The sequence below is a fragment of the Gouania willdenowi genome, chromosome 22 (assembly GCF_900634775.1).
Source record: "Gouania willdenowi chromosome 22, fGouWil2.1, whole genome shotgun sequence".
NCBI lineage: Eukaryota > Metazoa > Chordata > Actinopteri > Blenniiformes > Gobiesocidae > Gouania > Gouania willdenowi.
In genome coordinates, this window is record NC_041065.1 from 30382228 (window position 1) to 30398092 (window position 15865).

The 15865-nt window shown below is 35.1% G+C and overlaps 2 protein-coding genes across 3 annotated transcripts in view; one reads left to right on the forward strand and one right to left on the reverse strand.

Annotated features, from left to right (window-relative positions):
* Positions 1–3253, reverse strand: part of wdr25 (WD repeat domain 25) — a 134018-nt gene extending 130765 nt beyond the window's left edge. For both annotated transcript variants that reach the window (XM_028438683.1, XM_028438682.1), the window contains exons 1-2: positions 3196–3253; positions 842–1560 (exon numbers count right to left, since the gene is read on the reverse strand). In XM_028438683.1, coding sequence (XP_028294484.1) covers positions 842–1540 — 699 coding nt within the window. In that variant the 5' untranslated portion in view covers positions 1541–1560; positions 3196–3253. The remainder of the gene's footprint in view (positions 1–841; positions 1561–3195) is intronic.
* A 279-nt stretch (positions 3254–3532) lies between these two features.
* On the forward strand, positions 3533–14129 carry wars1 (tryptophanyl-tRNA synthetase 1). Its single transcript, XM_028437740.1, has 11 exons — positions 3533–3693; positions 3805–3949; positions 4809–5022; positions 6250–6358; positions 8584–8703; positions 9431–9613; positions 11767–11867; positions 11978–12090; positions 12332–12505; positions 12587–12727; positions 13883–14129. The coding sequence occupies exons 2-11, from the start codon at positions 3854–3856 to the stop codon at positions 14039–14041; spliced, it is 1410 nt and encodes a 469-aa protein (XP_028293541.1). The 5' UTR covers positions 3533–3693; positions 3805–3853; the 3' UTR covers positions 14042–14129.
* The last annotated feature ends 1736 nt before the right edge of the window (positions 14130–15865 follow it).

Here is a 15865-nt window from a genome sequence, read left to right on the forward strand (position 1 = left end):
ATTGTAATATTACTTTGTGGTGAATGTGTCCAAAAAAAATATCTTAAAAGAGAACTAGGAACATTTCCCGATTATTTTTTCAATGAATTGTTAAATCATACTGAGAACCCGCTGCAATGTGCTCCTGTACCCCTAGGGGTATGCGTACCCGTGTTTGGAAACCACTGTCTGTCACAGAATAATAAATAAATAAATGTATAAATAAAATAAATATGTACCTTTCTTGACAGAGCTAGGGCTGCACAATTAATCAAACTGTAATCATGATCACAATTTTGATTGCCGCGATTAAATTAACCTGATCATCGGCGATATTTACATTTAAAATGTGGGCCCTGCTGCATATGTAATGAAGCACTTTCTTAACCATTAGTCAGTGACAGCTTTGAATAATTTGGTGGATTGATGAGAGCTGTAATTGTTTCCAATGAGTTGCATTTCATGATAGCTCTCTGTAATAGTGTATTTATTCAGTTAACCCTTGGTACATTTTAAATTATTGAGTTAATTTCTTTATACATATATATAATTTTTATTTAACTTTGCACTGTAAACTGTTCATACATTGTTTTGTTTTTTTAAAGTCGTGCAAAAGAAATACAGAATTTACCCTAACATGATAAATAGTTACTATAATTGTGATTACAATATTGATAAAATATAATCGTGATTATCATTTTGGCCATAATCGTGCATCTCTAGGCGAAGGTCATAAAAATATTTCTAAAAACAACTTCAATTCCAAAATACCAAATGAAATATTTTGAACTAATAGGGCCAAATACCTTTGTTTTCAATGCATTTAGAAATTCACAGTGAATGGTTTTGGAGCTGCTATTACCTTAAAAGTCTTATCCATGGAGGCAGACAGCAGCAAATGGCTGAGATGGGGCACTGGACACCACTGTATTGTGTTGACTGGGCCATGATGGCCTCCCAGGCTCATCAGAAGCCTCCTAGGAAGCTCTGCTGTGGCGGCGCTGGACTTTTGATCAAGGTATGGCTTCAGTCTTGGCGATGCCTCCAAAAGCACTGGGCTCTCCCTGGTCTGACCCCCTTCATGCTGTGGCTCCTGTAACTCCAATGTAGCTGAAAGTCTTTGTCTCTTAGGTATGTACGGTCTGACAACAGATGAGGAGGCAGATGTGTGTCTTTTTACGAGGTTCGACCCCTGTGGCGTCCATCCGTGTGCCTGCAGATGCACATTATTTCCCTCAGGTGAAGGTAGACATGCTGCTGCACTCTCTTCATCAACATTAGAACATTTCCTCTCTACATCAACACAACTGCTTTGCTGGAAGTCAAGACATGAGCTAGCCATGCTTCTTCCAGTAATAACTCCAAGTGGTCCAAACACAGCTGGATCAGGGGCAGAAATCCAGGGATCTGATGTTGTGTTGGAGTCATTACACACTGTAATGCTTCTTTGGTTAGCTTGGCAGGTCACATTTTGAACAGTTGCTAATAATGTCTCATGTCTTGCACTCAAGGAATCATCTTCTGACTCTTCTGAATCCTCATAGGCAACTAATGAAGACATGTTCAGAACTTCATCTCTCACTGGGAAAAGGAGACAAGCAGCAGGTTTAGTGAATGAAACACAATACTGACATCTAGTGGTTCATTAATTCCATACATCTAATGATGTTTAAAAAAAACACACACACACACACTTTCACCTACAGGAATAACACCCAGTTACAATTTTTATTAAAAACAATAATTTTGTATAACAGCATCAGTGATATAATGCAATGCATTGAGCCCTGATTGCAATGCATTGTGGGATGTGGAGTCCACGTCCATAGACAACATAGAAGTGTTTTTTTTTACTTCATTCTTATTGAGATTTCTTCACCAGACAGAGGACAGTGATTCTCTTGACACCATTTTTTTTCCCTTCTCATTTGTTCCCTGTATTCCCCGCAAAATATTTGCACTCCCCGAGACATTTAATTTAGGGATACACCGATGTGGTTTTTTAGGGCCGATACCAATTTTTTTTCTCATCAGCTTTAGCCGATGACCGAGACGGACTGACGATTTTCTTGAGCCGATACTACTTTTGCTCCCTCAATTTACATCATAAAAATTACATGATTATAACAAATGGGATGTCTCAATTTTTTTTAAAAAAAGAAACATTTATTGAAATGAACAAAGGTGAGGTAGAACGACAACAAGTAAAAAATATTTAACAAATATTAAAAACAGGTGATGTAGAACAAGAACAAGTAAAAAATGTTTCTGCTCTCTGTTTGAAGAACAGATATGTAGCGACAGGGCCATCTATAAAGGGGGATAAAGGGGAGAGTTGTATTTATCCATAAAGTCAACAAAATGATGGTCCATTGTTCTATGAACCAGTGATAACCACATTTATTTTTCATCTAAATAATATCTAGTTATCCAGGATGTTTATTATTGTGTACAATAGTATAGTCATCATAAAGATGTAAATCTTTTTTAATCAGAAATAAAATGAGTTAAAAGTAACCATTTCCCAACTAAAATGGTGGGAAATGTGGTGAAATGGGATTTTAAAAACCACAAAAATTGGTTAAAAGCAAATTAGTGGCCAAAAATAGAAACGGTGGTAAAAAGGGTTCAAAGTGTCAATATTGGCTTAAAAGTAGGAACAATTAGTTTAAACTGGCAAATAATGGAGATGACAAAGCGTGAATGTGATTAAATTGGCAAAAAAAAAGCATGAATTATGGTTAAAGAGGTTAGAAGTGACAATAATGGGTCAACATATGGAACATTAGGTGGTGGTGGAAATGGATTATAAGTGCTGAGAATGTCTTGACATTGGAAAAATGTGGAGAAAATAAATTGAAATTTGATGGAGACGTGTCAGAAAAGGGAGTAATGCAGCAAAAATGCATTAAAAGGAGCAAAATTGTGGAATGAAAAAGTGATAATAGGTTAAAATAAGGAAAGTTTTGTGTAGTTGCAGAAAAAGGGTTAAAAAGTGACAGTAACAGCCTGTTAGTTAACAGTTAAAAGGAAAACCTTTGAAAAAAAAGCGGATATTTTGCGAAATACTGGTGTCACAAATTAGCTAAAAACAAAAAACACAATTACGATGTCTGTTTTGAAGCCGGATACAGACTATAAACAGAGTAAACGCTAACAAAGCAGTTCGCATTGTTTTAAGCATCCAAATACCGTAAAAGTAATGTATTTATTTACCTAGTCCATGTTTGCCTTTATTTGTGCTTCAGCTTCTCTGACCCGCGCTACTTTAAAATGTCTCCTTTCAGAATAAGATTTTTATCACGGTTCAGGCGCGCGTTCTTCAATGAGTTTAGCGCCTACGCGCTTTTATTTCGAAACCACCGGCAAATAGAGTATTGACAGTTTCCTGCGTTCGGTCCTTAGCGTGTATGTGTATAAAAACATATGCGAGTTAGTCAATTATGTTGAAATTTAATTGATAAATAAGTAATATATATTATTTTCTGTTTATATTCACTCCAAGTAATTCCTTTCGGTGTTGTGTTTTTGTGATTAGTCATTTTGTTTCTAGGAACCCTCGAACGACTAGAGTTTCCGGGGGAGGGATTTGGAGGATACAGGACAACCCACACAGGCTGATGCAAGTATAGTGAGTAGTGTCTGTCGTAGCACATTTTTACAGCAAAACGAGCACGCAGCACATCTCTTTCTGAACTAAACTGGATATATAAGGTAAATACCACCTTTTTTATTTTCATTATTATTGTCTATGAGTTGTGGCAGCGTAAAGTTCATGAATATAAATATAGATAAGGGTTGTCTCACACATGGGAGTCTTCACAGGTGCTGTGGTGTACTTTCGATTTGTGACTGTTTTCCTGGAGCAGTGAAGATGACAGCATCGACCAAGACTCCGATGGAGCTTTACCAGAGCCTGAATGAAGTGGGAGAAAAAATCAGGACTCTGAAAACAGCTAATGCTGAAAAGGTGGGTGAGCTTAAAACACACTATTTATTTTTTTTATTTTTTAATAAACATGTACTGAAATGTGTCCAGGGTGTCACATTTAAATAAATCAATTGTGTGAATGAAACTCATCATTTGCAAGGGGCTCACAGTTTTGCCAGTGTTTATAATGCATGATTGTAGTCATTTTTTTTTTTTTTTTTTTTTTTTATGTTAAGTTATTGAGAAAAAACCCCTCAGAATTCTTACAAAATCTTTCAATTTTCCTCAAATTATGACATAATATTTCCCTTAATTAAATAGAAATTGGTCACAAAATTCTAGGAAATATAAAGTAAAGACCCTGCTCGCACTGATACATCACTGATAACTTGGGCGTTGTCAGTTTCTTACATAGAAGCGCTATCGTGTCACTATTGAGTCTTATTTTTATTCTGCTCTAAGGTCCTTTAATCATATCTGAAAAAATCTAATTTTACTTAAATATAATAGTTTTTTTTAGGATTTTTTTCCCCTCTCCTCTTTGTCAACCATTGTGTCCAGTTAAAGCTACGAGGACCGTATTAATATTATTATTATTATCGGATAAAAACATTGTTAGCCTCATACATCAATAAACTAAAGATCATTTACTTGGGGGGGGCAAAAAAAAAAGGTTGAAAGTAATTCCAGCAAGATTCTTTTTTGAATAATATGTTAAGGTATAGGTTTCATTTACAACAGTTGTCTGAATAAATGAAACCATAACATATCAAGGTTGTTAATGCAGGTAAGAATGAAAGTAAAAGCACTTCTCTGACAGTGGAGATCAAAACTAACTTTCATTTGGCGTTTCAACATTTTTTTATCTGCTGAGTGACATCTGTGTTTGATTCGCCAGGCTGAAATTGAAGCTGCTCTTCAGCTTTTGCTGAAGTTGAAAGTGGACTACAAAGGGGCGACGGGTCAGGATTACCAAGCAGGGAGTCCACCAGCAGAAAACATGGACGAATCTGGCAACCGGTCGATCGCGGACGGAGCCGACGATGACACGGTCGATCCGTGGAACGTTTCCACCACCAGCGCCAAAGGAGTAGATTACGACAAACTCATCGGTAGGGCTGGGCGATAGGGACCAAAACTCATATCTCAATTTTTTTTTCTCAAAATGGCAATATACGGTATAAATCTTGATATTTTTAACTTAAAGTCTGACCAGAAAGACAATTCTGGGTTAAATTTGCTGATGAAAATCCCCACACAGGCACATTTATTAACAAACCGCTGCACGATATTTGGCTTTTTCTCCTTTAAAGGACACATAAGTGAAATACAATTTTTATTTTATATCTGAAGGACAATAAATTGAAAAAGTGTCCTATGAACAGTGACACTATTTTAGTGCAACATTTCTGTAAATAAGTGTCAACATACCAATGCAAATTAATCTGTAATAGTGCTTTCTGTAAACAAAAAATAAGGTCTTTCTTACCAGTGACATCATTATAGTGTAATATTCCAGTAAACAAAATATTGGTTCCTTCAACAAACAGTGACAACATTTCTGTGAAGACGTACCTTCACATTTTAGTGAAAAAGCAGAAAAGGTTTTGGAAAAAAAAAAAAATCGATACTTAGCGGGAGCATATCAATAATCGATCGTGCGGAAAAATATCGCGATATATCGCCGTATCGAGATGTTGTCACACTCCTATTCAATAAGTTAACCACTTTAAGTTGCAGCTGCAGCCGTGTCACTGTGGCGGAGAGGAAGAGGCTACTACCTCGGCTCTTCACTCAGCGAGGGACAGGGCAGGGAAGGGGGAGGTCTATGCAAATCTAGGGACCCCCCCAAAAAAAACAAAAAAAAACAGAGCGCTCTCACATAACTAATTTTTACAGGGTATTAAACCTCTTCTGTTGCTTAAATCATGTTTTGTTTTGAACAAAAACCAGCACAGATATGTCATTTAGACCAGAGGGAACTGTTTTAAAAGGTGAAAATGTTTCATAATGTGATTGAATGAATGACAAGTTAAAAAATATATATGATATAGTCATTTTCTATATCGCCAAAATACGATTTATTGCCCAGCCCTATTCATTGCTAAAGATTATTTCACCTTAATTTTCTCTATAGGATAATTTTGCCTTGAAAAATCAACGTTAGACATGTTGTTGAAAGTGTGTGTGTGTGTGGGTGTGTGTGGGTGGGTGGGTGTGTGTTTGTGGGTGTGTGTGTTTGTGTGTGGGTGTGTGGGTGTGTGTGTGTGTGTGTGTGTGTGTGTGTGTGTGTGTGTGTGTGTGTGTGTGTGTGTGTGTGTGTGTGTGTGTGTTTTTAGTGAGGTTTGGCAGCAGCAAAATTGACAAGGAGCTGGTGGACAGGATAGAAAAAGTCTTGGGACAGAAACCTCATCGCTTCCTGAGAAGAGGAATCTTCTTCTCTCACAGGTCGGTTTTCAGGAAATGATGTCATCTTGATCTTGTCATACTTCTAAGTAATTTCAGTTTTACTGCATTCTACAGAATAGATGACTTACAGATGATTATTCATAGGGTTGCACAATTCCTTCTTTAGAATTAACAAGAATTCACACATTTGAAGGTTGACCATTAACAGGAATGTTAAATATACTTGGGGAAACCGTATTTTAAACTTAAAAAAAACCATTTAATGCAAATATACATGTCTCACTACGGACCAGCAGATACAGCCTAAGACATCAATTTAAAGTTTATTTGACCAAAAGCAAGATTATTAGTTAAACGAAGATGTCTGTGTGTTTTAAGGGTTAAATTATGGAATACTGTTGATAAAGAAATAAAAATAAGTGACACACTATTTAATTAAAAAAAAAATGTTGTTAAATGTTGTATATAAAAGAAAGTACATGTGAAACTAAATAAACTGAAAATTGAAACTAAAAAATCGGCGGAGGTCATTCTGAAACTGAAAGGGTTTTGAACAGGAATTATGTTATTTTTATAGGTGATTGCATCATTTTATTTCATTTGCAAATAAAGGCAAGGCGAATTTATTTGTATTGCGCATGTCATACACAAGTATCAGGATCCTTTTATTGTCATTGTACATAGTACAACAAAATTGCTCATGCACCCACACAACATTCAAGTACAGTTAAAGATTCAAGCCAGAACGGACACAGTTATCATAAAAACAAGATAAGATGTAGTAAAAGTCTGTCAATAAAAGGTTAATCAGTATAAAAGTTAATCATCATAAAAGTGAATCACAATAAAAATTAATCAGCATAGAAGTGCATTGGTATAAAAAGTTAATCAATATAAAAGTGAATGAGGTATAAAAAGTTCATCAGTATAAAAGTGCATGGTATAAAATAAACACACACAGGTTCAAAATGCCGCTTTAATGACAAGTGGCTTTAAAACCCAGTCTAGTTATTTACATTTTCTTTTAGATCAAAGCTCACATGTTCCAGTCAATTTTGATTTCTGGATTATTGTCCACTGTTATTAAATGTTGTTAGAATTGTGTTACAATAAATTTAGGACTATGTTGATATTTTTGTTTTCTTTCCACATTAATAAACACATTTGAAGAATGTTCTTGATTATTATAAATTTTTTCCTTATTGTGCATTAATAACTGACATCAATGCCTTTAATTGTAAAATAATATATTTTCCCTTTGGTCTGTATTTCCATCATAAGTTTAGTCTTAAATTGTATTTAAGGTGGTATTAAAAAGGTCTTAAAAAGTCTTAAATATAACTTCCTTCTACCTGTAGTCACCCTGGAGTAATATTTGAGCCAACATTGATGTCCAATCAAATAATTGAAGTTAAATTGAAATAATTGTAAAGTTCTACTTACATTTTTTTTTTTTTTTTTTTATTGGAATATTTTGCATGGGTACTAATATTTATGTTTGGATGTGGTATAGTTATTTCAATGATATATAATATCATGTTTCTATGTAGTTAAAGTGTTACTGCATTCTACAGAATAGTTGACTAAATAATAGATATAGGATCATTTTTCATAGGGTTGCAAAATTTTAAGGAATTTTCTGAATTTGGAAACTTTCTTTAGAATATATGGGAATAAACAGGACATTGGCCATTAACAGGAATGTTAAATATACTTGGGGAAACCATATTTTAGCATAATTTTAACAAGTATACATAAGAATAGTAGGAGGTGATTCTGAAGCTGAAAGGAACGTTTTGTTGTTTTTAAAGGTGAATTATGTCATTTTATTTTCATTTTTAAATAAAGGATGAACCGGATGAGTAATATTTCAGTCTACATTGATGTTCAATCAAATAATTCATTGTAGTTAAATTTTAATCATTTTAAAGTTATTCTTACAAAAAAAATCAGTTTTTATTAAACATGATGTTTTTTTTAATTGTATTATTCTGCGTTGGTACCAATATTTATGTTTGTTTGTGCTACAGTTATTTCAGATTACTCACAATTTCTGGTCAATTCTAGTCAACATTTCTCATGACAAGATTCTATTTTTGATTATTACCCAAATTTCTGCCCTATTGCAACTTTAATTGTGAAATACCTCGTAGGAATTCCTTCACTAAATATGACTGGGTGTTGAATTACTTGAGTCACAACTTGGTGAGGTTCCCACTAAGAGTGACGCACCTAACCAACCATCATGTTTGTCCCTCTGACAGAGACATGCACCAGGTGTTGGATGCGTACGAGAAGCAAAAGGCTTTTTATCTCTATACTGGCAGAGGTCCGTCATCAGAGGCCATGCACATGGGTCACCTCATTCCCTTCATTTTTACAAAGTAAGTCCAATAAACAAATCCCACTACAGAACCAACTGAGTATTCACATAGAAGCTTCACTGCTAACCAGAAGGTCAAAAAAACTAGAACTAATCTCTACCAGCAAGTTCATTTTGTCTTTTTTTGTTTTTTATAGTATGTTAAGGTTTCTTTTATTCAGACAACTTTTTTCAGGAAATATACTTAAACTGTCAACTGCCAGTCTTCTTCACAGGCATCTGCTGATCGCTTTGAAGTTTTCTTTGATGTTTTTTCTGACTTCTGTATAATAATTCCCAACAAGTTCATTTTGTCAATATGTTAAGATGTTAATATATTATTAACATATTATTCAAAAAAAACAAAATCAAGCAATCAACTGCCCATCTTCTTCAAAGGGGTCTGCTGATCACTTTGATGTTTTTTTTGATGTTTTTTTGACTTTCGTGTAATAATGCCAGCAAGTTAATTTTGTCTATAATATGTTAAGATGTTAATATGTCAACATATTATTCAAAAAGAAGACAAAATGAATTTGCTGGAATTATTACGCAGAAGTCAAGCAAACATAAACGCGATTAGCTTAGCAGATGCCTCTGAGGAAGACTGATAGTGATCAAACATCGAAGCAATCATCAGACACTTCTGAAGAAAACTGGCAGATGGCAGTCGAATTATGTCAGGAGATCAAACCGTAACATATTAGAACTAATCCCGAGTGTTTCCAATTATCTCACTTTTTGTCCAGGTGGCTCCAGGATGTGTTCGACATCCCACTCGTGATCCAGATGACCGACGATGAGAAGTATCTGTGGAAGGATCTCACGCTGGAGCAGTGTCACCACTACGCCGTAGAAAACGCCAAGGACATCATCGCATGTGGCTTCGACATCAACAAAACATTCATCTTCTCAGACCTCGACTACATGGGGTAAAAAATCTAACTGTGAACTGTCTTCGTCCTGTCACTCTCTGGAAAACCCATATGTTTGAAAACACATCGTGAGAAAGAGACAAGTTATTATTGTTATCCTTTTTTCCTTCCGTCACAGAATTTTGGCGCGTTTTAACTCCTTCAGCGTTTGACCAATTTTGACAATTAAAGATCTCAAAACGCGTCAAAAAGTCAGCACAGCGACGCTTGTACTTTTGTGATTTGTAACTTTTATCAGTTTAGTTTAATACATTTTTTTTGTTTAAAAATGTCCACATTAATTTCCATTGGGAATTTCAGCGTTTTAAGATTTAATGGCTTCAACTTTGAACTTCAGCTGTTTAGCCATTCTTCATCGGATTTCAACCATTCAGCTTTTAGAATATTTAGGCTGTCTCTAGGCTAATGCTAATGTTACTTAATGCCAGGCTAATTTTAATGCTAATACTTGCTAATACTAATTCTAGCCAATTATAACGCTGAGTTAATGCTAATATTAACTAGTGCTAATGCTAGCTAGTGTTAATGCTAGGTTAAGGGTAGCTAGTGCTGATATTTGGTTAATGCTATCAAATTGAAATGCTAGGCTAATGTTAAGGCTAATGTTAATGCTCGGTTAATGTCAATGCTAGGCTAATGCTAGGTAATGTTATTGTTAGGATAATGCTAGGTTAATGCTAGCTAATGTTAATGTTAGTTCATGATAATGCTAGCTAATGTCATTGATAGTTTAATGCTATTGTTAGTTAATGCTAGTTAGTGCTAATGCTAGCTAGTGCTAATGCTACGTTAATGATAGCTAGTGCTGATGTTAATGCTAGGTTAATGTTAATGCTAGCTAATGTAATTACTAGGTTAATGTTAGACTAATGCTAGATTATTGCTAATTCTAGTGAATGTTAATTTTATTTTAATGCTAGGCTAATTTTGTCCTCACTTACATTTTCTTCAGGAAATGCAAATATTCTAGTTGCACTGGTTTCAAACCGTTTTGGGATCGTGACCCCATTTTGATATCACAAGTTTCTAGGGATGTAACGATTAATCGTAAGGCAGTTAAAAATTGATTCATAGGTATCATGGTTCACATCGATGCTGTGAAAATGGAATCGCAGTACTTTTCTTATCCAGAAGTGTTGGCGGCGGACGAAATCTACTAATACTTTCTTTCTGGCCGCCTTCTACTCTTAAACATATTCATAAATGATTCCTTACCCCTTTAGCACCGAAAGAATATCTGTAATATTACGTGAATATCTGTAAAAGTCACGTTTTTCTATTAGCTCTGTCTGCTAGCATAGCATCTCTTCTTCACTGCAAGATATCTGCATGCCAACCGACCACTGGGTTACCAGCGCCCTCTGCTGGTCCAAACAAATATCGGACGCAAATACAGTGCAAACTGTTTTTTTTTTTTTTAAAAAAAAGTACAATTGTTAAGGCACAAAATACATTTTCAGTTGCACTTTTAAAAATAGAAAGAACTATTATACAGTTTTGTATTGTTTACTATAGAACCGGAATTTAAATTAATAGGCTTCTTCTTCATTCATATTATTTTTTTATTTATTTAATTCAAGATTTATTTTTAGTTAAATTGCATTGTTTTGAATAGTTTATCAAGGGATTCTTTTGACAATGAAAAATAAAAGGAAAAATAGTACAGTATTTTCCCAAAATTTTCATTTTTGTACAGTCCCATTTTGTAAAATAAATCATGAGAGAATCGTATCGTGAATCGTATCGGGAGTTGAGTGAATCGTTACATCCCTACAAGTTTCTGATGACCCCCCCCCCCCCCCCCCAAAAAAAACTGCTTTTTTCCTTTCGAGAATTAGTTTTTGATTATGTCTGTAGCCAGGATTAGTTAACAAGTTGTCAGCTCAGATATGTTTTACATTTTACATGCATTTAATTTGAACAAAATTTATATTTGAGAAAGTGAAAGTACGTAATACAGTTGTTTAAGACTTTGTTGTTTTCAATTGAAAAGTAATAATAATTTACAAATTAAGTTAAACATGATTTAATAATTATTGTTGTATCAATTACCAGACATTTCCAGGTGATCCCACATGGGGTCACAACCTCAACGTTGAAAAACACCGAGTTAATGGATGGCACACAACTGACTTAATGATTTTTCTCAGATCATCTCCTGAGTTCTACAGGAACGTGGTGAAGATTCAGAAGCATGTAACGTTTAACCAGGTCAAAGGCATATTCGGCTTCACCGAGAGCGACTGCATTGGTAAGAAGAAGTGAAAACATTCTGATCTGTTTTCTTTTCTTTTCACTGACTCTCGAGTTTAACTGTTTGAATTCTTCCTGATTCTTTTCTTTTCTTTTTCCTCTGCTTAGGAAAGATCAGCTTCCCAGCCATCCAAGCAGCTCCATCCTTCAGTAACTCTTTCCCACAGATATTCGGAGGCAAACAGGATGTGCAGTGTCTGATTCCCTGTGCCATAGACCAGGTCAGAACACCATACCGCAAGTGTTTTTCAACCTTGGGGTTGGGTCCCCAAAAAGAAATGCAGATAGACAGAAAATGTGTCACAACTTTGACCCAATACGGTAAAACAAACATGATTGTGGAATTCTTGATATCAAAATGGGGTCATGATCCAAAAGAAAGTTGGAAGCCACTGCCATACCGTGTTCAGACGAAATGTTTTTGCAGTGTCCAATTTCACGTTCCCTTGTCCCCCAAACCAGGACCCGTACTTCCGAATGACCCGCGACGTCGCTCCGAGGATCGGCTACCCCAAACCAGCCTTACTGCACTCTACCTTCTTCCCCGCCCTGCAGGGGGCGCAGACAAAAATGAGCGCCAGCGATGCCAACTCCTCCATCTTTCTCACGGACACACCCAAACAGATCAAAAACAAGGTGCCTCTGATTTAACTCCTCCCCAATACGTCCTTTCTCATTTGGTACTTAACTAACCTGGTTTGGTAACAATCCTCACAGGTTAACAAGCACGCGTTCTCTGGTGGGAAGGACACCGTGGAGGAGCACAGGCAGCACGGTGGAGACCCAGACGTGGACGTCTCCTTCATGTACTTGACCTTCTTCCTCGAGGACGATGAACAGTTGGAAAAGATCAAGCAGGTAAGGACGATGAGAGGAACGGATTTTACAAACCTTACATCAGTTCATTCTGTTTCTTATCCTTTTTGTTTTTTATTTTTTACAGGAATCCTCCACTGTTTTTTTCAAATGTGGCCTAAAACCTTTGAAATGTACTCATTAGGAGATATATGTCAAACTAAACACATTACTTTACACAATATTTGTTTCGTTAACTTTTAAAAATGGGACTACTTTATAGTTTTAGAGCGTGTGTTCCGCCATCTTGAAATCACATGGTTGATGATGTCACACGGCCCCACTTCCTGTAAACATCCCATTGTTTCCTATTGGAGTAAAAGATTTAGCAGCTTTTTAGATCATTTAGCAGCTTAGCAGGGAGATTTAAGGTCCCTTAGGCAAGGGCAAGGCAAATGTATTTGCATAGCACATTTCATACACAAGACAATTCAATGTGCTTTACATGATTACATGGATTAATGATTTAAAAATCACAAAATGAATCACAACGTTCTTCACATTTGGTTATTCTTCCTCCTCAATGTGAAAGACTTTGCCAGCCAGGTCTGGTACTGTTTCATTAGGTAAGCAGATCACTTTAGGAGAGCTCTTCTTCTCTGCTTCATTGTCTAGTACCAAACCGCAGAGTTGGAACTGCCGCCCCCTGCGATCATAAATTATTTTTGGGGTTACAACTGTTTTTATCCTTAAATAAGAGAGGGTAACATCGGCATCTTTAACTTTTCATGATTATTTAGAGCAACCAAAAGCAGCACAAGTTGTCATTTTGACTGAAAAAGTTTCTCAATGATCTAAAAAGCAACTAAATTATGTAAAAAGTTGCTCAGTGATCTTAAAAAGCAGGATGAATGCTTCACTCCAGTAGAAAACAATGGGATGTTTACAGGCAGTTGAGCCGTGTGACATCATCAATCACGTGATTTCAAAATGGAGGAACACAGGCTCTAAAACTGTAAAGTAGGCACTAAAACGAATATGGTGCAAAAATAATGCATATTGTTATGCATTGATTTTCTAATAAGTACATTTCAAAGGTTTTAGGCCACATTTGTAAAAACAGTTGAGGATCCCTTTAACATAACTTCTGATCTAAAGCTACTTTAGAGTTTTTCTGCTCTTAACCTAATCTTAACCATTCCTTTCCGTCCGCTGCAGGACTACAGAAGTGGGGCCCTTTTGACCGGAGAACTGAAGAAAATTTTGATCGACACTCTGCAGCCGATGATCTCCGAGCACCAGGAACGACGCACACAAGTCACAGACGAGATGGTGCAGCAGTTCATGACCCCCCGACCTTTAAACTTCCGTTATTAGCTAGCTTACCCACATCTTTAAATGTTCTGTGATTAATGTCAGTACAAGAGCAGATTAACAAATTAAATGAATCCAGTGTTGTCCATTATCAAATAATCAAGAATAATGACGTGCTATTAAATGTGTATGTGGGTTTTTTTGTTGGCTTTTTTTCAGTTTGCAGCTTTCCATGAAATAAGCCTTCAATAAATACATTTATGAGACATTTGTACATTGTACATTTTTATAAAATAATCACATGATTATTATCACAGTAAACTGTTTTGTAAACAGATTAAATGTTACTGCATAATCATCACTTGATAGATTTATAATTTATCAGCAATAGTAGTTGGATGATTAAATATTTAAACAGGCCAAGGTGACGCAATATAGGATGGAAATGATGCAATTACAGTAAGTGTTTAGACATAAGGGATTTTTGCATCAGGGTGTTTCTACAAAGTTGACATATGAATATTTTGAAAGTATTTCACAACTACAGCGAATTTAAGCTGCACTGTTAAGGTTTATCTGACACAATCATCAAAATCAAATGGCGTTTTCCTTGAGGAAGACTTACAGTTTATCCATGAGGCTTTTTTATTTTTGATCTGACTAATAAGTTAATTATTCAAGATTTTTCAAAGTTCCTTTTTCAACTGGAGGAAACTGAAACCAACAATATTAGTAATGACTTGTTGCAGTTTCTTAGCTTTACAAACAATGTTTTTTTTTTTGTTTTTTTTAAATAATGAATATTCTATACAAGTAAACTATCTGTTTGTGGTGTTTAAATGTTGCATTATATTGATTTATACATTAAAATAGAGAATAAAGTCAAAACGTTGAGATTTAAGTTAAAATTTTGAGAATAAAGGTAAAATAATGATGAGATTCAAGTCAAAATGCCAAATATAAAGTATTAAAGTCGAAATTTCGAGGATAAAGTTGGAATAAAATTTCGAGGTTAAAGTCGAAATGTCAAGATTTATTTAGAAATTTTGAGAATAAAGTTGAAATCTAATGTCGAGATTAATGTTGAAATTTTGAAAATAAAGTTTAAATCTAATGTTGAGATTAAAGTCGAAATCTCGAGAATAAAGTTTAAATATAAAATGGACTTGATTTACTGTATATAGCGCCTAATCCCTACACTGAAATAGTCCCAAAGCACTTTACATATCAGCTCATTCACACTCCAATGGGACAGATTACGTTTAAATAATGTCAAGATTAAAGTTGAAAATTCGAGAAGAAAGTTGAAATATAATGTAAAGATTAAAGACGAAGCGTCGAGAATAAAGTTGAAATGTCGAGATTGAAATTGAAATTTCGAGAATAAAGTTGAAATGTCGAAATTAAAGTTGAAATATAATGTCGAGATTAAAGTGGAAATTTCAAGACTAAAATTGAAATATGTTGAGATCAAAGTTGAAATTTTGTGATTAAAGTTGAAATTTCGAGAATAAAGTTCAAATACCAGTATGTTAAGATTAAAGTCAAAATGTCAAGATTAAAGTTGAAATATAATTTCAATATTAAAGTCGAAATTTGGAAAATTAACTCAAAATTTCGACTTCAGTCTCTACTTTATGTTTCAACTTGTATTATCGACATTATACTTCAACTTTATTCTCCAAATTTCAATTTTATTCTCGACATTTCCGTTATTCTTGATTCCCCCAAAATAATTTTCCCCATCATCCGCTTCCGTAGTATTTAATTCTGTACATAATCAAGAGAGGTGAACTTGGCGTGAGGTCGTGGAATCACAACGTGTGGAAACGCAGCAGCAGCAGCAGCAGCAGCAGCAGCAGCAGCAGAGACGGTGACGATAACATT